The 27,911-nt window shown below is 48.6% G+C and overlaps 1 protein-coding gene across 3 annotated transcripts in view; it reads right to left on the bottom strand.

The window, feature by feature from the left end:
* Positions 1 to 3,693: 3,693 nt before the first annotated feature.
* Positions 3,694 to 27,911, bottom strand: part of CHRNB1 (cholinergic receptor nicotinic beta 1 subunit) — a 36,815-nt gene continuing 12,597 nt past the window's right edge. For 2 of the 3 annotated variants that reach the window (XM_040347126.1, XM_040347125.1), the window contains exons 3-11: positions 23,382 to 23,426; positions 19,777 to 19,886; positions 18,389 to 18,497; positions 16,927 to 17,074; positions 15,416 to 15,607; positions 12,887 to 13,110; positions 9,605 to 9,768; positions 9,108 to 9,255; positions 3,694 to 6,021 (exon numbers count right to left, since the gene is read on the bottom strand). In XM_040347126.1, the coding sequence (XP_040203060.1) occupies positions 5,881 to 6,021; positions 9,108 to 9,255; positions 9,605 to 9,768; positions 12,887 to 13,110; positions 15,416 to 15,607; positions 16,927 to 17,074; positions 18,389 to 18,497; positions 19,777 to 19,886; positions 23,382 to 23,426 (1,281 nt within the window). In that variant the 3' untranslated portion in view covers positions 3,694 to 5,880. The remainder of the gene's footprint in view (positions 6,022 to 9,107; positions 9,256 to 9,604; positions 9,769 to 12,886; positions 13,111 to 15,415; positions 15,608 to 16,926; positions 17,075 to 18,388; positions 18,498 to 19,776; positions 19,887 to 23,381; positions 23,427 to 27,911) is intronic. The other variant, XR_005748124.1, reaches the window with a different exon arrangement.

The following is a 27,911-nucleotide window of genomic DNA, read 5'->3' as shown; positions in this document are numbered from 1 at the left end:
ACAATAAAAATGCAGAGACATTTCCATCTAATTTCCTTAAGAACAGACCCCATACCATATACTAGTGAAAGACGAGTCCCAGGGTGCCCAACAGGGGGCAGTATTGTCGCCCCCTGTACTCACAGAACATACTACATGCATTTATTGAGTGCTGACAATTTACACAGCTCTTTCCATATATATATTGTACAACCCTCAAGGAGCCCGCCATAACCATGAATCTATAAAATGACCATTGAGGCGGGATTATCCCCCTAGTGCTCAGATTATATACAGGGGAGATCTATAAAATGACCAGCAGGGGCAGTATCATCCCCCCAATGCTCAGATTTTATACAAGTGAGGGGTAATCTATAAAATTACCATTAGGGCCAGTTTTATCCCCCTTGTGCTCAGATTATATAGAAGTGAGGGGGAAATCTATAAAATGACCAGCGGGGGCAGTATGATCCCCCATTGCAAGTGAAAGGGAATTTATAAAATTACCATTAGGGGCAGTATTATCCCCTTAGTGCTCATATTTTATACAAGTGAGGGGTAATCTATAAAATAACCATTAGGGGCAGTATTATCCCCCAATTCTCAGATTATATACAAGTGGAGGGGAATCTATAAAATGACCAGCAAGGACAGTATTATCCCCCAATGCTATTGAAAGGGAATTTATAAAATGACCAGCAGGGGCAGTATTATCCCCCTAATGCTCAGATTATATACAAGTGAGGTGTAATGTATAAAATGGCCATTAGGGGCAGTATTATCATCCTAGTGCTCAAATTATATATAAGTGGGGGGAAATATATAAAACTACCAGCGGGGGCAGTATTATCCCCCATTGCAAGTGAAAGGGAATTTATAAAATGACCATTAGGGGCAGTATTGTCCCCCTAGTGCTCATATTTTATAGAATTGAGGGGGAAATCTATAAAATGACCAGCAGGGGCACTATTATCCCCCAATTTTCAGATTTTATACAAGTGAGGGGTAATCTATAAAATGACCATTAGGGGTAGTATTATCCCCCAATTCTCAGATTTTATACAAGTGAGGGGTAATCTATAAAATGACCAGCAGGGGCAGTATTATCCACCAATGTAAGTGAAAGGGAATTTATAACATGACCAGCAGGGGCAGTATTATCCCCCCAATGCTCAGATTATATACAAGTGAGGGGAAATTTATAAAAATGACCAGCAGGGGCATTATTACCCCCCCCCCCCCCAAATGCTCAGATTTTATACAAGTAAGGGATAATCTATAAAATAATCATTATGGGCAGTATTATCCCCCCCATTGCAATTGAAAGGGAATTTATAAAATGACCATTAGGGGCAGTATTATCCCCCTAGTGCCTAGAATATATACTACAAGTGAAAGAATATCTATAAAATGACCAGCAAGGGCATTATTACCCCCCCAATGCTCAGATTATATAGAAGTGAGGGGAAATCTATAAAATGACCAGCGGGGGCAGTATTATCACCCAATGCAAGTGAAAGGAAATTTATAAAACGTCCATTAGGGGCAGTATTACCCCCTAGTGCTCAGATTATATAGAAGTGGGGGGAAATCTATAAAACGACCAGCTGGGGCAGTATTAGCCGCCTATACAAGATAGAGAATGTCTATAAAATGACAATTAGGGGCAGTATTATCCACCTATATAACTGAGAGAATATCTATAAATTGACCAGCAGGGGCAGTATTATCCCCCTTTACAAGTAAGAGAATATCTCTAAAATGACCAGCAGGGGCAGTATTATCCCCCCAATGCTCAGATTTTATACAAGTGAGGGGCAATGTATAAAATGACCATTAGGGGCAGTATTATCCCCTAGTGCTCAGATTATATAGAAGTGAGGGGAAATCTATAAAATGACCAGATGGTGCAGTATTATCCCCCATTGCAAGTGAAAGGGAATTTATAAAATGACCATTAGGGGCAGTATTATCCCCCTAGTGCTCAGATTTTATACAAGTGAGGGGTAATCTATAAAATGACCATTAGGGGCAGTATTATCCCCCAATTCTCAGATTTTATACAAGTGGGGGGTAATCTATAAAAATCACCAGCAGGGGCAGTATTATCCACCAATGCAAGTGAAAGGGAATTTATAAAATGACCAGCAGGGGCAGTATTACCCCCCCAATGCTCAGATTATATACAAGTGGGGGGAAATCTATAAAAATGACCAGCAGGGGCAGTATAACCCAACCCCCCAATGCTCAGATTTTATACAAGTGAGGGATAATCTATAAAATAATCATTATGGGCAGTATTATCCCCCCATTGCAATTGAAAGGGAATTTATAAAATGACCATTAGGGGCAGTATTATCCCCCTAGTGCCTAGAATATATACTACAAGTGAAAGAATATCTATAAAATGACCAGCAAGGGCATTATTACCCCCCCAATGCTCAGATTTTATAGAAGTGAGGGGAAATCTATAAAATGACCAGCAGGGGGAGTGTTATCACCCAATGCAAGTGAAAGGGAATTTATAAAACGTCCATTAGGGGCAGTATTACCCCCTTGTGCTCAGATTATATACAAGTGGGGGGAAATCTATAAAATGACCAGCTGGGGCAGTATTAGCCGCCTATACAAGATAGAGAATGTCTATAAAATGACCATTAGGGGCAGTATTATCCACCTATATAACTGAGAGAATATCTATAAATTGACCAGCAGGGGCAGTATTATCCCCCTAGTGCTCCGATTTTATTCAAGTGAGGGGAAATCTATATAATGATCACCTGGGCAGTATTATCCACCAATGCAAGTGAAAATGAATTTATAAACCATTAGGGGCAGTATTATCACCCTAGTGCTCAGATTATATACAAATGGGGGAAATCTATAAAAATGACCAGCAGGGGCAGTATTACCCCCCCCCCCCCCCATGATCAGATTATATACAAGTGAGGGATAATCTATAAAATGACCAGCAGGGGCAGTATTATCCCCCAATGCTCAGATTATATACAAGTGAGGGGTAATGTATAAAAGGGACCATTAGGGGCAGTATTATCCCCCTAGTGCTCAGATTATATAAAATTGAGGGGGCAGTATTATCCACCTATACAAGTAAGAGAATATCTATAAAATGACCAGCGGGGGCAGCATTATCCCCCTAGTGCTCAGATTTTATACAAGTGGGGGTTAATCTATAAAATGACCAACAAGAGACAGTATTATCCACCTATACAAGTGATAGAATATATATCAAATGACCAGCAGGGGCAGTATTATCCCCCAATGCAAGTGAAAGGGGATTTCTAAAATGACCAATAGGGGCAGTATTATCCCCCCAATTCTCAGATTTTATACAAGTGAGGGGAAATCTATGAAATGACCAGCAGGGGCAGTATTATCCCCCAATGCAAGTGAAAGGGAATTTCTAAAATGACCAGCAGGGGCAGTATTATCACCCTAGTGCTCAGATTATATACAAGTGTGGGGAAATCTAAAAAATTACTATTGGGGAAGTATTATGACTGTAGTGCTCAGTTAATATCAGTGAGAAACAATGTATAACATGAACAGCAGGGGGTGGTTACACTACTCAAATTATAAATACATGAGAAGAAATCTACAAAATAACCAGAAGGGGGCAGTATTATCACTCCAGCACTCAATTTATATTAAGAAACAATATATACAATGACCAGCGGGGGGCGCTATGATGACTCCAGTTAACGTACAATAATTTATTTTGATATTTTGTTTCAGACAACAATGAAAAAAGCCTGTACAAGCAACAAAGGAGGTATGGGGATAATGGCAACAGTAGTAATAACAAGTAATAGACAGGACATTAGATGTCAAGGAATGGGGTACCAAGATATGGGGTGTCATGGAATGGGGTACAAAGTTATTGAATATTATTAATATTTAGTGTTAGCATCTCCGGTATTAAGAGAAGTGGGGGTCAGGGCACTGAGGTATCAGGGTATGGGGTGTCAGGTAATGGGATGCCAGGGCACTGGGGTATCAGGGAATAGGGTGCCAGGTAATGGGATGCCAGGGCACTGAGGTATCAGGGAATGGGGTGTAAGGTAAAGGGATGCCAGGGCACTGGGGTATCAGGGAATAGGGTGCCAGGTAATGGGATGCCAGGGCACTGGGGTATCAGGGAATGGGGTGTAAGGTAAAGGGATGCCAGGGCACTAGGATGCCAGGACACTGGGGTATCAAGGAATGGGATGCCAGGGCACTGGTGTATCAGAGGATGGGGTGTAATGTAATGGGATGCCAGGGCACTGGGTATCAGGGAATAGGATGTCAGGTAATGGGATGCCAGGGCACTGGGGTATCAGGGAATAGGGTGCCAGGTAATGGGATGCCAGGGCACTGGGGTATCAGGGAATGGGGTGTAAGGTAAAGGGATGCCAGGGCACTAGGATGCCAGGACACTGGGGTATCAAGGAATGGGATGCCAGGGCACTGGTGTATCAGAGGATGGGGTGTAATGTAATGGGATGCCAGGGCACTGGGTATCAGGGAATAGGATGTCAGGTAATGGGATGCCAGGGCACTGGGGTATCAGGGAATAGGGTGCCAGGTAATCGGATGCCAGGGCACTGGGGTATCAGGGAATGGGGTGTAAGGTAAAGGGATGCCAGGGCACTAGGATGCCAGGACACTGGGGTATCAAGGAATGAGATGCCAGGACACTGGGGTATCAGGGAATGGGATGCCAGGGCACTGGTGTTTTAGAGAATGCAGTGTAATGAAATAGGATGCCAGGGCACTGGGTACCAGGGAATGGGGTGTAAGGTAATGGGATGCCAGGGCACTAGGATGCCAGCACACTGGGGTATCAGGGAATGGGATGCCAGGGCACTGGTGTATCAGGGAATAGGGTGTAATGTAATGGGATGCCAGGGCACTGGGGTATCAGGGAATGGGATATCAGGGAATGGGGTGTCAGATAATGGGATGCCAGGGCACTGGGGTATCAGTGGGTGGGGTATCAGGGGATGGGATATCAGGGAATGGGGTATCAGGGAATGGGATATCAGGGAATAGGGTGGCAGGTAATGGGATGGCAGGGCACTAGGGTATCAGGGAATGGGGTGTCAGGCAATGGGATGCCAGGGCACTAGGATGCAAGGACCCAGGGATATCAGGGAATGAGATGTCATAGCACTGGGGTATCAGGGAATGGGGTGTAAGGCACTAGGATGCCAGGACACTGGGGTATCAGGGAATGGGATGCCAGGGCATTGGTGTATCAGAGAATGCGGTGTAATGAAATAGGATGCCAGGGGACTGGGTATCAGGGAATGGGGTGTAAGGTAAAGGGATGCCAGGGCACTAGGATGCCAGGACACTGGGGTATCAGGGAATGGGATGCCAGGGCACTGGTGTATCAGAGAATGCGGTGTAATGAAATAGGATGCCAGGGGACTGGGTATCAGGGAATGGGGTGTAAGGTAAAGGGATGCCAGGGCACTAGGATGCCAGCACACTGGGGTATCAGGGAATGGGATGCCAGAGCACGGGTGTATCAGGGAATAGGGTGTAATGTAATGGGATGCCAGGGCACTGAGGTATCAGGGAATGGGATATCAGGGAATGGGGTGTCAGATAATGGGATGCCAGGGCACTGGGGTATCAGTGGATAGGGTATAAGGGGATGAGATATCAGGGAATGGGATATCAGGGAATGGGGTGTCAGATAATGGGATGCCAGGGCACTGGTGTATCAGGGAATAGGGTGCAATGTAATGGGATGCCAGGGCACTGAGGTATCAGGGAATTGGATATCAGGGAATGGGGTGTCAGATAATGGGATGCCAGGGCACTGGGGTATCAGTGGATGGGGTATAAGGGGATGGGATATCAGGTAATGGGATATCAGGGAATGGGGTGTCAGGGGAAAGGGGTTTCTGGCGGACTATTGAAGCTTGCATCCAAGAAGATAGTGAGCGTCCCCAGAGTGGTAAACACGATGAAAGTCCAGAGAAAGAGACGGTCCACCACCATGGCAACATACTGCCAATCCTCCTTCAGCTGTCAGACAGAAAAGAGAAGAATTATCACCGGATCACCGAATGTGGAAATCACATGTACTCTACTGAAATACCTCAAAAATACAACATATATCCCACTGAAACCTTCCTGCAGGGCATCACAATAACATACCCCAACAAAATCCCCCGCAGCACATCTCACCCATATCTACCTCGAAATATTGGGCGTGTTACAACTTGACAGGGATGGACTGGCCATAGGGACTACAGGGAGTTTCCCGGAGGGCCGATGGCTCAGTGGGCCGTTTTTTAAAACAGAGATGCTGCTTGGAGGACTTTTTCTAACGCCCTGGCAGCGCCCCAGTGTGAAAGCACTCAGGCTTTCACACTGGGACTGCAGCGGAAGCATTTTTCAGTCGCTTTACAGGCGTTATTTTTAGCCTAAAAAACGTCTCAGTGTAAAAAGGGGTCCTACACTCACCCCCTCTCTTTTACACTCACTCTCTTTTTCTTACACTGACCCCCCTCTCTCACCCACCCCCTCTCACCCCCTTTCCCTCAACCCTCCCTCTCTCTCTCATTCCCCTCTCTCTCACCCTCTCATGATATACAATAATGGATGTAGGGGCCTTTTGGTGGGCATGATTTTTCGGGGGGTGGGGGCAGCATTTTATTAAATTAAAGTGGGCCAGTCTGGATGAAGTCCAGGGCCAAATTTTTGTCCCAGTCCAGCCCTGCAACTTGATGACATGTATGTAGAATGCTTGTGTGAGCCTAGAGTATGGAGACAATGGTTCAGGTATCGGGGGTCTAGAGGGGTCTGCAGTATGGGAGGACCCAACAGAGGGAACCGAAGATAAGATAGACCCATAGGGGCACCGGAGGGATTCTGAATAGAGGAGGGGAAGAGCAGAATAATCCAGGAAGGTCATCAGATGAAAACTGAGCAGAGGGATCCAGAAAGGGACCAAAAGTGAGTATGGCCAGAGGGAGGAGAAGAGCAGCAAGGCCCATGAGGGGCACCAGGAGAATAGCAAGGAGCAATGGGACCAGGAAGGGCACTGAAGGAATTTTGAAAAGAGAATGGAAAGAAGAAATGGGACCAGGAAGGGGCACTAAAGGAATTTTGAAAAGAGAATGGAAAGAAAAAATGGAACCAGAAGGGGCACCAAAGGAATTTTGAGAAGAGAAAGGAAAGAAGAAATGGAACCAGAAGGGGCACCAAAGGAATTTTGAGAAGAGAAAGGAAAGAAGAAATGGAACCAGAAGGGGCACCAGGTCTATTGTGAGCCGAGGGAGAAGAGCAGCAAGACCCAGGAGGAGCACCAGATGAATTGTGAGAAGACAGAGAAGAGGAGAAATGAGAATAGGAAAGGAACCAAGGGAAATTGTGAGAAGACAGAGGAGAGGAGAAATGGGACCAGGAGGGGACATAGAAATTGTGAGAAGATGGAGAAGAGCAATGGGGCCAGGAGGGGCACCAAAGGAATTGTGAGCAAAGGGAGGAGAGAAACAACAGTATCAGGAATGGTACCAGAGAGGTTCTGAGCAATAGAGGAATTGTGAGCAGAGGAGTAATGAGATCAGGAGGGGCAGTAGAGGAATTATGAGCAGAGGAAGAAGAGGAACAATGGGACTAGGAGGGGCAGAAGAGGAATTATGAGCAGAGTAAGGAGAGGAGCAATGGGACTAGGAGGGACACTGGAGGAATTGTGAGCAGAGGAAGAAGAGGAACAATGGGACCAGGAGGGGCAGTAGAGGAATTATGAGTAGAGGAAGGGGAGGAGCAATGGGACCAGGAGGGGCAGTAGAGGAATTATGAGTAGAGGAAGGGGAGGAGCAATGGGACTAGGAGGGACAATAGAGGAATTATGAGTAGAGGAAGGGGAGGAGCAATGGGACCAGGAGAGGCAGTAGAGGAATTATGAGTAGAGGAAGGGGAGGAGCAATGGGACTAGGAGGGACAATAGAGGAATTATGAGTAGAGGAAGGGGAGGAGCAATGGGACCAGGAGGGGCAGTAGAGGAATTATGAATAGAGGAAGGAGAGGAGAAATGGGACCGGGAGGGGCAGTAGAGGAATTGTGAGCAGTGGATGGAGGGGAACAATGGGACCAGGAGGGGCAGTAGAGGAATTATGAGTAGAGGAAGGAGAGGAGAAATGGGACTGGGAGGGGCAGTAGAGGAATTGTGAGCAGTGGATGGAGGGGAACAATGGGACCAGGCGGGGAAGTAGAGGAATTGTGAGCAGTGGATATAGAGGAGCAATGGGACTAGGAGGGGCAGTAGAGGAATTGTGAGCAGTGGATGGAGGGGAGCAATGGGACCAGGAGGGGCAGTAGAGGAATTGTGAGCAGTGGATGGAGCGGAGCAATGGGACCAGGAGGGGCAGTAGAAGAATTGTGAGCAGCGGATGGAGAGGAGCAATTGAACCTGAAGAGCCACCTGGGGCACTGTAAGCAGAGGAAGGAGAGGAGCAGGGGCACCAGAAGGGCTCTGAGCAGGGTCCGGAAACGAGCAACGGAACAAGGAAGGGCACTAGAAGAATTATGAGCGAAGTAAGACCCAAGAGCCATCCGGAGCAGAGGGGACCAAGGAGGAAGGATCCACAAAATGAAGCATCAAGGACAACGCATGATAAGGACAGACCCCAACCACCTGACCGGGTGTGCCCAATACAACATGCCAGTATAGCTCTCTTCTTTGACAACCCACTAAAGGTCTTCAAATAATGGCTGTCCCTTAATATATACTTATCCCTGTCATATCTTTATACCACTTGCATAATGTGTGCCAAACCTGGGAGTCAGTGCCTTAGATAGGCTCTTCATGACCCAAGATGGCTGCCAGAGTCACATGGGGCAACAGCATCCAACTGGATCATTTCCCCAGTGACCCAGGAAACTATAGAGAAACTCTTCTTCTTGACTTCCTCTTCAGCTACAAGCTGCTGTGGTTGAGCGCCACCTGCCGTGGAGAAAGTAGACTGCACCTGCCTACACGCTTGAAGATTTTCCATCAACGAATATAAAGTCAACTTAGAAGCTCCTGAATGCCTTGTTTCTGAGTCTAATGAGGCCTTAGGGTCACCTCTAGAGTTGTATCTACAGTATATTCTGAGACTTACATTATCATAGTCCTCCTGCTCCTGCAGCTGCTGGGCGAGGTATCGGATGGCGCTGATGGCGGACTGTAGATCCGGGGGGAGAGTGAGCCCCAAACTTGGACCATCCAAGAACCATTTCATATCCCGTGAGAAGGCTGCCGCCTGGTACCTACAGAACATCAATAAATATTTTACTCTTTTGTTCTTATTGTCTCACTTTAAGTTTTTCATCTGTTTACCCTTCTTGATAATGTACAAGTCAGATAGGGCGCACCTCATTTTTTGGGCTAGAGGCCGTCCAGCACCTTCGAGCCCGGTTTTTTTCACAGCCTGACAGTCCCAGGCCCGCCTCTTTTATTGATTGGATTTCACTTCTTTCAATCATGCATCACATATGATGTTTGTATAACTCCTCCCAACAGCCAGCCCATTGCCTGGGCTCTTCAGAGGAGTAGTGGGACTGGGGGGCTGTTTCTATAATAGGCCCCGCCCCCAGTGCAGTAATGAAAGGCACCTACCTCTCAGGCTTGGGGAAGATGAAGTCGTTCTCCGGCCTGCGGATGAAGTACTCGTCAGTATGTCGTGAGACTGGGGTCCGGTGGGTCAGCGGCTCAACTGGAAGAGGCGGCTCAGGTTTTGGTCGGCTAATCCGGAGGTAGCGGGGGAGGTGAAGGATAAAAATCTACAACGCAGAGGGGTACAAAATAGTCAATTACCAATCAGGGAACTAGAAAAGTATATAAAAAAAATTAGAATTTTTAAAATAAGGAGAACAATTGAGTTGATACACTAGACCAGTGGTCCCCAAACTGTGGCCCAGGGGCTGGATGTGGCCCTTTGCTTGATCTTATCTGGCCCTTGGGGCACTATTTAATTCACTGACACCAACAAAGGGGCACAATTCCTCCAAATTACCCCAACAATGGGGCCCAATAACACCAAATGCTGGGGGGACCATTCCTTCCAATGACACCAACATGGGGCACAATTTCTCCCAATGACCCCAACAATGGGGCCCAATAACACCAATGCTGGGGGGACCATTCCTCCCAATGGCACCAACATGGGGCACAATTTCTCCCAATGACCCCAACAATGGGGCCCAATAACACCAATGCTGGGGGACCATTGCTCCCAATGACACCAACACGGGGCACAATTCCTCCCAGTGACACCAACAACGGGCCCAATAACACCAATGATGGGGGACCATTCCTCCCAATGACACCAACCTGGGGCACAATTCCTCCAAATGACACCAACACGGGGCACAATTCCCCCCAATGACACCAACAATGGGGCCCAATAACACCAATGATGGGGGACCATTCCACCCAATGACACCAACATGGGGCACAATTCTTCCCAATGACACCAGTAATAGGGCCCAATAACAACAATGATGGGGGACCATTCCTCCCAAGGACACCAACAATGGGGCCCAATAACACCAATGATAGGGGGAACATTCCTTCCAATGGCACCAACACGGGGCACAATTACTCCCAATGACACCAACAATTGGGGCCAAATAACACCAATGCTGGGGGGACCATTCCTCCCAATGACACCAAAAATGGGCCCAATAACACCAATGATGGGGGACCATTCCTCTCAATGACACCAACACGGGGCACAATTCCTCCCATTTACACCACAGATGGGGCACAATTCATCCCAATGACACCAACAACGGGGCTCAATAACACCAATGATGGGGGACCATTCCTCCCAATGACACCAACACGGGACACAATTCCTCCCATTTACACCACAGATGGGGCACAATTCCTCCCAATGGCATCAACAATGGGGCCCAATGACTCCAGTGATGGGGCACAATTCCTACCAAAGACACCAACGGTGGGGGCATAATTCCTGTCACTGACACCAAAGATGGGGGGCATTGTTTACACCAACTGATGCTGGAACTTTTTCTACTGCCAATGGCCACAGTCCTGCCCCCTAAAGTTTTAAGGACAGTAAACTGCGGACCAGGGGCTGGATTTTATCTGGCCCTTGGGGCACTATCTCATTCACTGACACCAACAAAGGGGCACTGTTCTTCCTAATGACACCAACATTGGGGCCCAATAACACCCATGATGCGGGACCATTGCTCCCAATGACACCAACATGGGGCACAATTCCTCCCAATGACACCAACAATGGGGCCCAATAACACCAATGGTGGGGGACCATTCCTCCCAATGACACCAACATGGGGCACAATTCATCCCAATGACACCAACAATGGGGCCCAATACCACCAATTATGGTGGGACCATTCCTCCCAATGGCACCAACATGGGGCACAATTCCTCCTAATGACACCAACAATGGGGCTCAATAATACCAATGATGGGGGACAATTCCTCCCAATGACACCAACACGGGGCACAATTCCTCCCATTTACACCACAGATGGGGCACAATTCCTCCCAATGGCATCAACAATGGAGCCCAATGACTCCAGTGATGGGGCACAATTCCTAACAAAGACACCAACGGTGGGGCATAATTCCTGTCACTGACACCAAATATGGGGGGCATTGTTTACACCAACTGATGCTGGAACTTTTTCTACTGCCAATGGCCACAGTCCTACCCCTCTAAAGTTTTAAGGACAGTAAACTGTGGCCCAGGGGCTGGATGCGGCCCTTTGCTTGATTTTATCTGGCCCTTGGGGCACTATCTCATTCACTGACACCAACAAAGGGGCACAGTTCTTCGTAATGACACCAACATTGGGGCCCAATAACACCAATGATGGGTGACCATTCCTCCCAATGACACCAACACAGGGCACAATTCCTCCCAATGACACCAAATGACGCCCTTGGGGACTATTTCATTCACTGACACCAACTAAGGGGCACAGTTTTTCCCAATGACACCTACTGTTCCCATTATGAGGGGTTCCCACCATCCCTGTGCTGAGTTCCTGGGTCTGTACACCTGCTGTGCCCATTATGAGGGGTTCCCACCATCCCTGTGCTGAGTTCTTGGGTCTGTACACCTGCTGTGCACATTATGAGGGGTTCCCACCATCCCTGTGCTGAGTTCCCGGGTCTGTACACCCACTGTGCCCATTATGAGGGGTTCCCACCATCCCTGTGCTGAGTTCCTGGGTCTGTACACCCTCTGTGCCCATTATGAGGGGTTCCCACCATCCCTGTGCTGAGTTCCCGGGTCTGTACACCTGCTGTGCCCATTATGAGGGGTTCCCACCATCCCTGTGCTGAGTTCCCGGGTCTGTACACCCGCTGTGCCCATTATGAGGGGTTCCCACCATCCCTGTGCTGAGTTCCCGGGTCTGTACACCTGCTGTGCCCATTATGAGGGGTTCCCACCATCCCCGTGCTGAGTTCCTGGGTCTGTACACCTGCTGTGCCCATTGTGAAGGGTTCCCTCCATCCCTGTGCTGAGTTCCCGGGTCTGTACACCTGCTGTCCCCATTATGAAGGGTTTCCATCATCTCTGCTAGAGTTGAATTCCCTTTAAATAATTAAGAATGAAACATGAGGAGCCGGCATACACAAAGGGTGGGGGAACAACCCAAAACCCCCTGCTGGGCGGGAACAAACCTGGGAATTATGGCAGGGAGATCTTGCTGCTGGAGAGTTCCAGATATATAGAGTGACTCCGCCCACCAAACCCAACCCCCAGATAAAGTATCACTTTTTGGGTGAACAGATCCTTTAACCATGAAAAAACCCAACCAGCTTTAGTAAGGTTCAGAGCCTTGTGGAATCAGGGGTAGGGTAATACCATCCCAAGGACAGAGAGATGTGCAATACCTGGCGCACCCACTGGGGCATGTGATGGGTGTTGGGGGAGCGATGGTGAAGATTCAGGACCACTACGCTCAGGATGACGGAGAAGGTGACCAGGACCATGGTAAACATCAGGTAGTTGACAATGATGGGGACCTTCAGCGAGGTCTCTGGGACTTTGTCAGCGAGAAGCAGCAAGAAGACAGTGAGTGTGAGAAGAGCGAAGATGGAGAGCGTCATCTTCTCACCTGGAATGATGGAAAAGAAAGAGAGTGAGAAGAGGAAAAGACAGGGATGAGAAGGAACTTACTTTGGATAAAGGGTCTGGGGACGTCTCTTAAAGTTCCTCATTTAAACAGGTCATGGTAGACCTTGAGGTAGCCACATTCAATCAGACTTGTTCTTCACTGTTAACAATGTTTTCCACGTAGCTTCATCGGAATCTGAGGAAGGTACTTGGATGCAGGGCCACCATCAGGGGGTACAGGCAGTACACCTGTAAGGGGCCTGGAGGTCCCCAGGGCCCCGGATGGCAACCCCCCCCTTTTTTTTGTAAGGGGCCATTTAAAAATGTTTTTATATATATATTTTTTTATATATATATATTTTTATTTTGTTGTTATTATTAAAGGGCCGAGAGGTCCCCAGGGGCCCTGGATGGCAACCCCCATTTTTTTTAAATAAATATAAAAAAATGTATATTTTTTTCTTTCTTTTTTTTTCTTTTTATTAAAGGGCCCAGAGGTCCCCAGGGGCCCGGACAACCCCCCTTTTTTTTATTTTTTATATATATATATATATTTTTTTTTTATTAAAGGGTCCAGAGGTCCGCAGGGGCCCGGACGTCCCCAGGGCCCCGTATGTCAACCCCCCTTTTTAATAAAAAAAAAAATATATATATATTTTAATTATTATTATTATTATTATTATTATTATTATTATTAAAGGGACCAGACGTCCCCAGGGCCCCGGATGGCAACCCCCCTTTTTTTTAATCAACATTTTTTTTACTTTTTTATTATATATATATATATTTTATTAAAGGGCCCAGAGGTCCACCCAATGGCTACCCCCCCCCCCCCTTTTTTTCTTTATATTTTTTTTTATTTTTATTTTCTTTGTAAGAGGCCCAGAGGTCCCCCAGGGCAAACCCCCCCCCCCCCCCAAATCGTGGCACCCCCGCTTCTCAATTCACGCCCCGCTTTTCTCAATTAGCGGCGGCCCCCCCCCTGCTTTTCTCAATTCGCGGCAGCAGCCCCCCCGCTTCTCAATTTGAGGCGGCAGCACCCCCTCCCCCAGGTTCTCTGTGCTCTAGGGCAGTGGTCATCAACCTTGTCCTCAGGGCCCACTAACAGGCCGGGTTTGCAAGATAACTGAAATACATCACAGCTGATATCATTTGCTCCTCAGTGATTGCTGCATTCTAGACTGTATCTCCCCAAGGTAATACATAAAACCTGGCCTGTTAGTGGGCCCTGCAGGACAGGGTTGATGACCACTGCTCTAGGGGGCCCATATTTTCTGATAGTGACCATGCTTGGATGAGCGGTAAAACATCTTCGAAATGATTCCAGTTGCATGTGACTTACAACAAGTTTTCGGGATGTAGAAGAATTTTTATCCCACATTGGGTAGAAAGGTCCCATAGGGGTTTCCATGGGGGCACATACATATGTGTTCCTCAGGAGGCCCTCCCCCCACACCTGTGTTGCCCGAGTCTATGAATACCTGCATCGGGGGGCTATGAATACCTGCATCGGGGGGCTATGAATACCTGCATCGGGGGGCTATGAATACCTGCATCGGGGGTCTATGAATACCTGCATCGGGGGGGTATGAATACCTGCATCGGGGGCTATGAATACCTGCATCGGGGGGCTATGAATATCTGCATCGGGGGGCTGTGGATACATGCATCGGGGGGCTATGAATACCTGCATCGGGGGCTATGAATACCTGCATCGGGGGTCTATGAATACCTGCATCGGGGGCTATGAATACCTGCATCGGGGGGCTATGAATACCTGCATCGGGGGGGCTATGAATACCTGCATCGGGGGGCTATGAATACCTGCATCGGGGGGCTATGGATACCTGCATCGGAGGGCTGTGAATACCTGCATCGGGGGGCTATGGATACCTGCATCGGGGGGCTATGAATACCTGCATCGGGGGGCTATGAATACCTGCATCGGGGGGCTATGAATACCTGCATCGGGGGGCTATGCATACCTGCATCGGGGGGCTATGAATACCTGCATCGATGGCTATGAATACCTGCATCGGGGGGCTATGAATACCTGCATCGGGGGGCTATGAATACCTGCATCGGAGGGCTATGAATACCTGCATCGGGGGGCTATGAATACCTGCATCGGGGGGCTATGAATACCTGCATCGGGGGGCTATGGATACCTGCATCGGGGGGCTATGATTACCTGCATCGGGGGGCTATGAATACCTGCATCAGGGGGCTATGAATACCAGCATCGGGGGGCTATGAATACCTGCATCGGGGGGCTATGAATACCTGCATCGGGGGGCTATGATTACCTGCATCGGGGGGAAGGTAGAAGACGAAGATGGCCAGGATGGTAATAAGAATACAGGGGACGATGATGTTGACAATATAGAAGAGCGGCTTCCTCTGGATCACCAGGTAGAAGGTGATGTCCTCATACAGGGGGTCTGAGGGGTTGGTGTTCTTACGGGAAGATCGGTGCCGGATCTCCCACTGCCCGTTTTCTGCAGGAAAAAAATAAAATGATAATTCTAATATAGAAGAACCGACTATATAGTTCAGCAAGGACCCAGAATTATTATTATTATTTTTTAATTTCTGTTATAAAATTTTGCAAATAAGTAATTTTTCTTCTTCACTGATGAGGCGACAATGATGGGCACTGATGAGGCGGCACTGATGGGCACTGATGAGGCTGCACTTATGAGGCGGTGCTGATGGGCACTGATAAGCTGCACTGATGGGCACTAATAGGCACAGATGGAGCTGCATTGATAGTCAGGACACTGATGATCGGTACCCTATTATCAGTGTAAACAATGTACTGACAGCCTTGCCAGTTATCGTCAATCCTTTCCTCACACAGACACAACGTGTGAGGATAGGACTTCTGATGACCAGCAAGTCTGTCTACATGTGATCAGCTGTGATTGGACACAGCTGATCACATGGTAAAGGGCCACTGTGAGTGGACCATTACCGCAATGTGATTAGCTGTGCTTTTGCAGAGCACACCGGATGGGGACAAGTAGGAGGCGGGGTTCTGGGAGAACGTCCATGAACGCCCTCTCAGGACTGGAGGACCGCTCTGTAGTATAGATGGGGACAAGTAGGAGGCGGGGTTCTGGGAAGACGTCCATGAACGCCCTCTCAGGACTGGAGGACCGCTCTGTAGTATAGATGGGGACAAGTAGGAGGCGGGGTTCTGGGAAGACGTCCATGAACGCCCTCTCAGGACTGGAGGACCGTTCTGTAGTATAGATGGGGACAAGTAGGAGGCGGGTTCTGGGAGGACATCCATGAACGCCCTCTCAGGACTGGAGGACCGCTCTGTAGTATAGATGGGGACAAGTAGGAGGCGGGGTTCTGGGAGAACGTCCATGAACGCCCTCTCAGGACTGGAGGACCGCTCTGTAGTATAGATGGGGACAAGTAGGGGGCAGGGTTCTGGGAGGACGTCCATGAACGCCCTCTCAGGACTGGAGGACCGCTCTGTAGTATAGATGGGGACAAGTAGGGGGCGGGGTTCTGGGAGGACGTCCATGAATTCCCTCTCAGGACTGGAGGACCTCTCTGTAGTATAGATGGGGACAAGTAGGAGGCGGGGTTCTGGGAGGACGTCCATGAACGCCCTCTCAGGACTGGAGGACCGCTCTGTAGTATAGATGGGGATTGGCTAAAACTGGAGGAGTGGTTTGGAAATGACAAAGTATCTTCAACATTACAGAAGATGCCCAGCTGAATGCGACCATCTACTGCTAGACATCTACAGGATTCGGTAGGACAACACGACCCACAAGGATACGCTCCCCAAATCTCTCACCCTCAAACGTATTGGGAAAGATGACCGCTTGTGTGACCTCTCTTCCTTGGGTGTCCCTCGGGTGAACCAGCACCACCTCGTCTGCCTCGTAGGTCTGAGATCGGAACACCATGCTACAATTCTGCCAGTCAAATGGGAAGTATTGGACCTGAAGAGGTGGAAGAAAGGGGAACGGGTCACAGAGGAGGTCAGGAACTCGGGTTCAAAAATGGAAATGATGAAGAAATTATACAATTGGGTGAAATATTGTCAGTAAATCATTCAGATGTCAGCAAATAACAACCACAGAAGAGGGATTTGGCCAGAAACCCAATAATTTCGTGTTTTATAGATTAGAAAAATATATGAATGAAAAGATCGCGAGGAAACTGACACCATGTTTGCGGAGGGTTACAACACATGGAATAGTTTGGATAAAGACATTTCTTGGGTCTGTGCACCTGCTGTGCCCATATTTAGGGGTTCCCACTATTTCTGTGGCGAGTTCCTCAGATCTGTACACCTGCTGTGCCCATTAGGAGGACTTCCAGTCATCCCTGTGCTGAGTTCCCGGGTCTGTACACCTGCTGCCCCCATTATGAGGGGTTCCCACCATCCCTGTGCTGAGTTCCTGGGTCTGTAGACCTGCTGTGCCCATTATGAGGGGTTCCCGCCATCCCTGTGCTGAGTTCCTGGGTCTGTAGACCTGATGTGCCCATTATGAGGGGTTCCCACCATCCCTGTACTGAGTTCCCGGGTCTGTAGACCTGCTGTGCCCATTATGAAGGGTTCCCACCATCCCTGTACTGAGTTCCCGGGTCTGTACACCTGCTGTGCCCATTATGAGGGGTTCCCACCATCCCTGTGCTGAGTTCCCGGGTCTGTACACCTGCTGTGCCCATTATGAAGGGTTCCCACCATCCCTGTACTGAGTTCCCGGGTCTGTACACCTGCTGTGCCCATTATGAGGGGTTCCCACCATCCCTGTACTGAGTTCCCGGGTCTGTAGACCTGCTGTGCCCATTATGAAGGGTTCCCACCATCCCTGTACTGAGTTCCCGGGTCTGTACACCTGCTGTGCCCATTATGAGGGGTTCCCACCATCCCTGTGCTGAGTTCCCGGGTCTGTACATCTGCTGTGCCCATTATGAGGGGTTCCCACCATCCCTGTGCTGAGTTCTCGGGTCTGTACACCCGCTGCGCCCATTATGAGGGGTCCCCAACGTTCCTACACTAAATTTGCAACTCTACAAAGTTTCTGTGCCCATTTTGAGGGGATGTCCAACAAGATCACAGGAGGCCTGACGGTCAGAGGTCAGCAAATATTTGGCTACATAGTGGACTTTTCACTCACAACTTCTTTATTCCAAATTCAGGAAAAATTGAACCTGAGATCCTCCAAACCAGACTTTGGGGAGCTGAAATGTTCCTTCCTTTGTATTACATCTCAATGATCATAAAACAACAGAATAGCTATAGTCACCTCGATGGGGCAGCTGCTGTGATAGAGGGCCGGGGGCAGCCAGGTGACATTGCCTTTCCAGTTGACCAAAACTTCCACTGCGAGCCCAACCTCAAATTCACCGTCGTTGCTGGGGGAGGAGAAGACAAGTTCCAATTCACATCAGTAATGAATGAAAAACAGATCCCCTAAAATAACCAAATTCGATAATTGAATTCTATTCAGATATGAGTTTGATTTGAATTTGGAAACTCCTGTATATACCCGAGTATAAGCCTACCTGAATATAAGCCGAGGCAAGTCATTTTACCAAAAAAAATTGGGAACACGTATTGACTCGAGTATAAGCTTAGGGTGAGAATGCAGCAGCTACTGCAAGAGGAAAAGAGGGTCAACAATGCCCATTTGCAGCCTCACTGTGCCCATAAGCAGCCTCACTGTGCCCATTTGCAGCCTCACTGTGCCCATAAGCAGCCTCACTGTGCCCATAAGCAGCCTCACTGTGCCCATAAGCAGCCTCACTGTGCTCATAAGCAGCCACACTGTGCCCATATGCAGCCTCACTGAGCCCATTTTCAGCCTCACTGTGCCCATAAGCAGCCTCACTGTGCCCATAAGCAGCCTCACTGTGCCCATTTTCAGCCTCACTGTGACCATAAGCAGCCTTACTATACCTTATCCGCTGTGCCAGTATTGATGAGGAGGGAAAGAAAGCTTATATACATCACCGCTTTACTCACTGACAGTACTTGTCCTGGCCGGGAATGCCTGGAGGAGCAAAATCCCCGCCCCCTGCTTGTGATGGGAGAAATCATAAATCCCGCCTCTGGTGTCCAATCACTGTGCTGTGATTCGTTACAGCACAAGCTGACTTTTGGGAAGGGAGGGTGTCCCTGAATGGTAGTTTGGAAATGTACCAGGCATTAAAGCAACAATGAGATCTCCACCCCCCTAATCACACACTAAGGCTAATTACTACAACATTCTAGACAGGTCGGCACCGGCCTATAATTATCATGTCTAATCACTGCACATTCCTTAATTAATGGCATCAAACAAACCACCTTTACACACTGAGTTTCCTAGGCAGACGTTTCGTCTCCGCATGTCGCTTGACACCTATTCACACCTCTGAGCATCAATAGGTTTTAGACAGTGTTATCACACAATTAAAGGCCTTTCAAAAGCTAGCCTTATTTAACATATTAACAGTCTTCACAGAGAGATGAGTCACACATGAAATCACCTTTTCATCTAACACACAGCATTAAATTAGCAGGGAGAGAATTAGACTGAAGCATATTTGATATTTGCATAAAAGTCTGTCACAGTCACCCTAGGCGTGACTGGGAATGTCAAGACTACAAAGCCCGCCTCTGTGGTTTGCAATCGTATATTCAGACACCCACTTGTTCATAAGGACGATATCCGGCTTCCACACACTGTCGGAGCCAATCCGCAGAGTCTCGATGCCCCCATATTCCGATGGGTCCCACATGAGGCGGATGTCATTCCAGGCCTGAGAATGAAGAAGCGGTTAGTTTCCCCCATAGGGGCACATACTATATGCAGCTCATAAGGGGGTGCTTTAAATTCAAAAGGGTGTCCTCCCCCCCCCTTCCCAAAACATAATTAGAACAACGAAGCAGAAGAACAAACATACATTCACTAATGCAACCATAAAAAGAGTGAACCAACGGCAGAACAGTCAGGTGGGAAATAAGGCCTGTGACGAACCCAGGACTATGTCCGTCCCGTCAATGCTCCCTCTGTCCAGAACCAGCAGTATCCAAGACTCTTTATCCCCTCCCCCAGTCACCAGCCGCAGCACCATTGTAGAGTGGCAAACAACAAAACTGATTTCTTCTCACACATGGACACAACAGATAAAATAACTCAGAGACACTCCCACCACCCTTGGAAAACAGGGCGGGTTAAACTGTCCAATGACAATAGGCACACGGGTCAGGTGCGTTCCGACTTCTCATCAGTAAACCGTCTTATCAGCAGCTGGAGGAGTCCCCCCTCCCTCTTTCCTCACAGCAAACACACTTACACATACCATAATATTTGAGGCAGACAATAGAACAAAAGAATACAGTCACACCCCAAACTATCACAGCAAAGAGTACACAACAGCATGAGGCAACACACAATATATACATATATACAACCTTGAGACTGACTGGTACAGGTCATAGTGGGGTTCTCATTAGGGTGCCCATGTGTCCTGGATTGACCGGGACTGTCCCGCAATTGACATGTCTGTCCCGGGCACCTTCATTCTGGGACAATACAATGTCCCAGAATGAAATAGAGGACACAGCCACCCACTACTAACTAATAACTACATTTCCAGAACTGGTTACTAGGGCCGGCTCTGCCTGGCATCTTGCAACCAGTGACAATTTACTCTCAGACTGTGAGACTGGGAGTGAGGCCTGCGCCTAGTGCAGCACTGCTGTCCCCCCCCCCCCCACACTCGGCACCTCCTCCTTCTCTGGCACCCAGCGGCAAGCAGCAGGGACTGGCGAGATCTTTACTCTTCAGATAGTGACGCCACTCCTTTCCCGTAATGCACGTGGCTCATGCAGAGGGAGTGACAGCAGCACTGCATCTGGTGGCAGCAGGGGTCAAGTCCTGGGGAAAAAAGTGTGGGAACTCCCACCCAAGATCCACTCCCCCACCAAAAAAAAAATGATATGCTCATATGCATAATTACTAAACTGCATGTTCTTTCTAAATCGCGCGATAACTCGCGGCAGACCTCCGCAATGTCTCCTGGGAACAATGACAAAAGCTCCCAGGAGACATTGCGGCATCGAGGAAGTGACGGAATACCCGCACACTATCCGATGAATCCATAAACAGGAAGCGGCCAGTAACTTAGTGAAGGATCGGCTCGGGCGGCTCGGCTGCTCTAGTCCTACAAAAGGAAATGCGTTCCTGCTGTGAAAAAAGTGCAGGAACTCCGTTCCCACGCGTTCCTGCAGGACTTGAGCCCTGGGTGGCAGGCTATGGGTGGCAAGCGGCACTGCATCTGGTGGCAAGTGGCACATTCACCTGACAAATAACCTGCCGCCAAATTCCCCATCAACCCCGAGACTACATTTCCCCCCCGCCCCCCTCGTGGTCACCCTAGTTCTCATTCACCTTGTGCCCCTATTAGAGACACAGGGTGATGTAGACATAAGGGGGCCTAGGGAAGCCGGACATGGAGTTTCCAGAGCTCTCCAAGGTAAGCCGAGTTGCACAACCCCCCCCCCCCCCCCAAAGTGACTCTTGTCACAAGGCCCAAGACCCAACGTTCTCAAGGAGGATATGTGCATCCATAATGCCTCTTCACATAAAAATATCAAGGACCCCCACTGGTTGTCATGACTCGGACCCAGATCGGACCCAGATCAGACCCAGATCGTACCTGGGTGCTGTTAAAAAAAAAAAAAAAATAGTCGACCAATAGCAGAACAGTCAGGTGGAAAAATGAGGTCCACGAGCCAACGTTCTGAAGGAGGAAATGTCCACCCGTAAAGCATCTCCCCTTAAATAATACCTAAGACTCCTGTGGGCTGGACCATCCGATGTGACACCAGAAGTGATGTCATTTCCAAAGCAACCTGGGTCCCTTTCACCACCAACCATTGGGTAAGACAGACTATACACAAGGGCTGTCAACCCCAAGATGGCGGTGGTGGGACACACGTGCATGGGGTCAGAGTCATAGAGACAAGCAAAAACAAGGCACCTGGTACTGATTTTTAAATGGGTCAGTCAAATTTGAATTGCCTTAAGGGACCCGGAAAGGATTTTTTTTTTAATTATAGGGGTTTTATTTGAATTTGAATATGATTGGGTTTCATGGGAGGTGAGGAAGGGATGACTCCCAGGGTATGGTGTGGACCCACCAAGGTTCTGTACCATGGTTGGTCTGGGTGACCAATGGATCACAAGTTAAGGGGGTGCTGTCAAGGACCTACCTCATTGGATATAATGTTTTTTCTATGATGTTGTTTCCTAATATTGTGATGTTACTTGTTTAATGATACTAATACAGGCGCGGATTCAGATACAATTGTGTATCTATCGGCGGGCGTAACATATCTCAGATACGTTACGCCGCCGTAACTTAGGGCGCAAGTTCCGTATTCAGAAAGAACTTGCGCCCTAAGTTAAGGTGGCGTAGCGTATGTGGTCCGGCGTAAGCCCGCGGAATTCAAATTCTCCATGCAGTGGGCGTGTTGTACGGTAATGAAGGCTGACCCCGCGTAAATGACGTTTTCGGCTAACGGCGCATTGGCGCCGTCCGTGAACGTATCCCAGTGCTCCAAATTAACCCGCAAAAAGCCAATGCTTTCGATGTGAACGTAAATTACGCCCAGCCCTATTCACGAACAACTTACGCAAATTACGTTATCGACGGAAAATTTGACGCTGACCCGACGTCCATACTTAACATAGGAATACGCCTCATATAGCAGGGGTAACTTTACGCCGGAAAAAGCCTAATGTAAACGACGTAAAAAAATGCGCCGGGCGGACGTACGTTTTTGAATCGGCGTATCTACCTAATTTGCATATTTGACGTGGAAGTCTAGGGAATTGCCCCTAGCGGTCAGCGTAAATATTGCACCCTAAGATACGACGGCATAGGAGACTTACGCCGCTCGTATCTAGGCAACATTGAGGCGTATCTGATTCTATGAATCAGACGCCGAGATGCGACGGCCCGCACTAGAGTTACGACGGCGTATCTGGAGATACGCCGTCGTAACTTCTTTCTGAATCCGGGCCATTATGTATATATTACTATGTGAGGCTGGAAACGATGGGGTGGACATTATATTTTTGGTACCCAACTTTCTTTTTTGTATTCAGTCCCACCCATGTCATGTGTTGTGGTCCGAAACCCATTAGGAGACAAGTCAGAGAGGCAATACTGGATCTTCTGTCATAAACAATAAAATATGTACATTTTATAAATAACAAAACTGGCCTCTAGCCTCATAGAACGTACCATGTTCATGTAGACCCTGGTGGTCATCTCTTCATCTTTCTCATTCTAAAAAAAAACAAAAAACAAAGAGAAAATAAAGGATAAGAGTATAAAACGATCTTTGAGATCCAACGATGACCCAACAAATAATGAAATGCAGGTGCAGAGCCAGATTCCGAATGTCTGATAAGGGTGGAGTGGGGTCTGAATTGAGGAACCAACTTCACAGAGATACATCTCAGCCATAGAGAACTCAACCCTTCCATCATGGCATAGGTGGAGCCTGGAGAGGATAGACAGGGAACTACAGTTAGGCCTCATACACACGATAGGTTAACCAGAGGACACCGGTCTGATGGACCATTTTCAGCGGTCAAAACCGATCGTGTGTGGGCCCCATAGGTTATTTATCCAATGGTTAAAAAAAAGCCAACTTGCTTCAAATTTAACCGATGGATTCCTAACCGATAGGTCAAAACCGAACGTTAGTAGGCACAACCATTGGTTAAAAATCCACGCATGCTCAGAATCAAGTCGACGCATGCTTGGAAGCATCGAACTTCGTTTTTTTCAGCACGTCGTTGTGTTTTACGTCACCGCGTTTGGCACGATCGTTCTTTTAACCGATGGTGTGTGGGCGCGACGGACCATCAGTCAGCTTCATCGGTTAACCTATGACAACGGACCGTTCTCATCGGATGGACTATGGACTGATCGTGTGTACGAGGCTTTAGTGTGACGGGGGGGGGGGGGCATTAGAGTGTAAATTGTTGTTCATTAAAAATCTTACAAACATAATATACCAACCTAAACAAAGCCATAACCTCCACCTAAACACAGCCTCGGGCTAAGAAACCATTACACACCCATGCCGGCAGTCTTTTTCCAAAAATGAAAATCTTGGGGACGTGAGAGGACAGAAAGAAAGCCGCACACCCAGAGACTGACAGACAGCTACAGAGACCTGACGTTCCTCTACGCCTTTGCCCAGGCCCCCAACTGCCACCTGTCCTTCTCAAGACCCCCAAATCTTCCTAACCTCACCCAGAATGTCGTGCACCACCTCGACAGGAAAGACTTTTTTCTGAATGCAAACCTGACACCGCTCATTCCATGTGAAGAAACGGACTACTAAGCCAACTAGAAAAAGTGTCTCAAAATCAAAATCCCGATGTGTCTGAAAGGCCCCATACGACCACTCCGCATAACTCAAGCGGGAAAAGAAAGGGATACCCAGAGCCCCACCCACCCGCTTGTAGACTTCTATATTGAAGGGGCACTGAAGCAAGAAGTGGTCCATTGTCTCCTCCACCCCACCGCATTCCACTCTTGGACAACCACGGTTCTCAGCAAAGCGATGCTTTAGGTTGCCCTTTACATGATGCCCTGTACACACGAGCGGTTTTCCGGTCTGAAAAAAATAAACAATGGTTTTCCCAATGGAATTCCTCTCAAGCCTGACGTGAAAAAAGAGATCCCGCTCTCTTTTTTTTCCGGCAGTTTTCCTATAGGAAAAAGTCCGATGGAGCATGCACACGGTCTGGATTCCCCGCCAAAAGCTCTCATCTGACTTTTTTCCGACACGGCATTAGAGTGTAAGCTCCTCTAGTACAGAACCTTATGTGACTGGCTTAGTATTCTCTGTACAGCACTGTGGTATATGTCCAAGCTATATAAATGTATAATAATTGTGAAGGATGTCAGTGTAAATCTCCCTGCTTGGTTCATGTGTCACAAGCTATTGACATGTTAATGACCCTTCCTCAGCCAGCTCCCTAGTTCAAATGGTAATTGATTTATTGTGTGTGGGAAGGAGACCGGCCTTACTGTTTACAATGATTAGATAAGGGGCTCATGTTAATTATTCTGATTGCTTCATTGTGGTCAGGCTGTTACACCTAGTAATTAACTCCGCTGATGTCTTTATCTAAAGAAACATGTCTGCATGGTCGGCTCCGACTTGTCTCCTATAATCTGTATGGGAAACCCCACTGTGTGAGGGGGGCATTCCTAACAGGCTGTAACCACATATAAGCTGAGTTTTTGTGTCAATAAAGTGTCTTGTTCCAGCAGTAAGCTTGTCTCATGTGTGGCTTTCTGGGCGATTCCAGGGATATCCCTCCTCGTGGAATATTGGGGTGATTGTCGTTATGGGAAGAAGGGAACGTTGACGGGGATATCATACCGATACCGTCACAATTGGTGGCAGCAGTGGGATTTTTCCCTTCTATTCCCCTTCACACCCGGATTCCAAGCAGACACTGGAAGAACTACTGGAAGTTCGTGGAAGGATCGCTAGCAACAAAACCAAGCGGGTCATCATAGCAGAATTAATGGAGCTAGACCAGGAGGACGGGATTGCAGCAACGCCAGCAGTACAAGAGATGGAGACACCAGTGATTCAGGAGGAGGAATCGCCAGCCAACAAGCTAATGAGAGAGAAGCTAGCGTGGTTCGGCCCGAACCCAACGCCAGATGTGGTTCTGAAAGTGATGGACCTGTTAGCGGAGGAGGCTAAAGAAATAAGGGACGCAGAACTCCAGAAGGATAAACAAATAAGGGACGCAGAGCTACAGTTAAAACTGGCAGCAGTCCAACAAGCAGCCGCACATTCTCCAAACAGTGAGTACAGCACAGCAGACGCAAGGAAGATTCCGTTTAGCGCTTTTAAAGCTTTTGATGAAAAGGACTGTGAAATTGATAACTACCTGGCGGACTTTGAGCGACAATGTAACCTGCACCGAATTGCTAGAAGAGAGTGGGTTGCAATATTGTCAGGCAAACTGTCAGGCAAAGCTTCTGATGCTTTCCGGACCGTGCCAGATCAGGATATCCATAGCTACGCCAGGGTTAAAGAAGTGCTCCTGGCTCGTTATGCAGTAACCCCAGAGTCCCACCGACAGAAGTTCAGGGACTCACGCAAAACCACGAAAGACTCTTACGCAGAATGGGCATGCCAGCTGTCCCTGTCGGCCTCTAACTGGGTTAACAGCAGCCAGGCCACCACCGCAGAGGACATTTTGCAACTAATGCTCCTGGAGCAATTTTACAATCACATCCAGACGGACGTCAAAGATTGGGTGAGAGATCGCAGGCCCATGACTCTACCAGAGGCCGCGAAGTTGGCGGATGAATATGCGGATACTCGCAAGACAAACCAGGTCACACCCCAGGTACAACCTCCACAACCAACGGCGCCCTCACACCCACCAGCCGCTAGATACCAACCGCCTAACAGACCGATGACATCTAGCCCTCGCTACCCACGCCAGGAGGACAACGAACAACGCTGCTTCCGGTGCAAACAGTTGGGTCACTTCAAGCAGAATTGCCCCATGAACGACAACACCAGGTCAAATTGGTCTCAACCTGGGTACCGCCCACCAGCAGCAGCCCATTGTGTAGACTCGGCTTGGGATCTCCAGGAGCTGGGTCCGGAAGAACCATTGGGCACCCCTTACGAAGCCCTCATGGTACAATCTGTTATTACGGACAACAGGGAACACCATTGTCAGCTGGTCATGGGCGACCGCCATGAGCCGGAGGGGCCTTGGAGGGAGCTGGGCAGAAAGAGGCACCGCCAGCTACCCTCCAAGAAGAAGAGGTCCTGGAAGTCATATAACCAGCGGACCTGGGAGGAGAAGAAGCGACTGGAGGAGATGGAATCGCAGCGGGCGCCCCAGATGCGGGCCGAGATGTTCGCCAAGGGCCCACCGGTGGCCCCTTACACCACCACCCAGTTCCTGATGATGAAGGACCACGTGGAGAGCCTGCAGGACATGAGCAAGCAGGATCTGATCCGTGAGTACATAGAGCTGGAGGAGTGCATAAGCCGCATGGAGGAGGAGAACAACCACCTGAGGTCACAGCGGGCTGACCCCCCCAGGCTCCATGAACTGGAGATGGAGCTGGAGAAGCTCAAAGAGGAGAACCGGCGGCTGCGGAGGGAGCAGGGGGTGGCTGACCTTATGGGGCTCTGAGTCCCCTCTCCCCCCCCCCCCCGGACTCTGAGCACCAGTGCTACAGCATTTCAACAAATATAACTTTTTCCTTTTATGAATCTCCTGTGATTGTCACTTCAGAGCCATAACCTGCCCCCTCCCATAGCGGGACACCTAGACGGCGGCGCACAGACCCATTCGCTGTCTTCACACTGACTTCTGGTGACTTTGCAGATCGCACAAAGACTTGGGGACTGACCGGCGTGTGATCTGACGACCCGGTAGCATACCTGAGTCGGAAGCAGTTACCAATGGAGGTCAGTCACGCCAAACGGAGTTAACCTCGGACTAAAAGCTCTGAACCCGTCAACCCTACTGGACCAGGGAAGGTCCAACCGGGTTTGCCGGAGCAGGGAGAAAAAGGGGGGCCATTGTGAAGGATGTCAGTGTAAATCTCCCTGCTTGGTTCATGTGTCACAAGCTATTGACATGTTAATGACCCTTCCTCAGCCAGCTCCCTAGTTCAAATGGTAATTGATTTATTGTGTGTGGGAAGGAGACCGGCCTTACTGTTTACAATGATTAGATAAGGGGCTCATGTTAATTATTC

Source organism: Rana temporaria, chromosome 3, assembly GCF_905171775.1.
Source record: "Rana temporaria chromosome 3, aRanTem1.1, whole genome shotgun sequence".
Taxonomy (NCBI): domain Eukaryota; kingdom Metazoa; phylum Chordata; class Amphibia; order Anura; family Ranidae; genus Rana; species Rana temporaria.
Note: the sequence above shows the minus strand (reverse complement) of the source record. Positions and strands in the feature narration are given on the sequence as shown.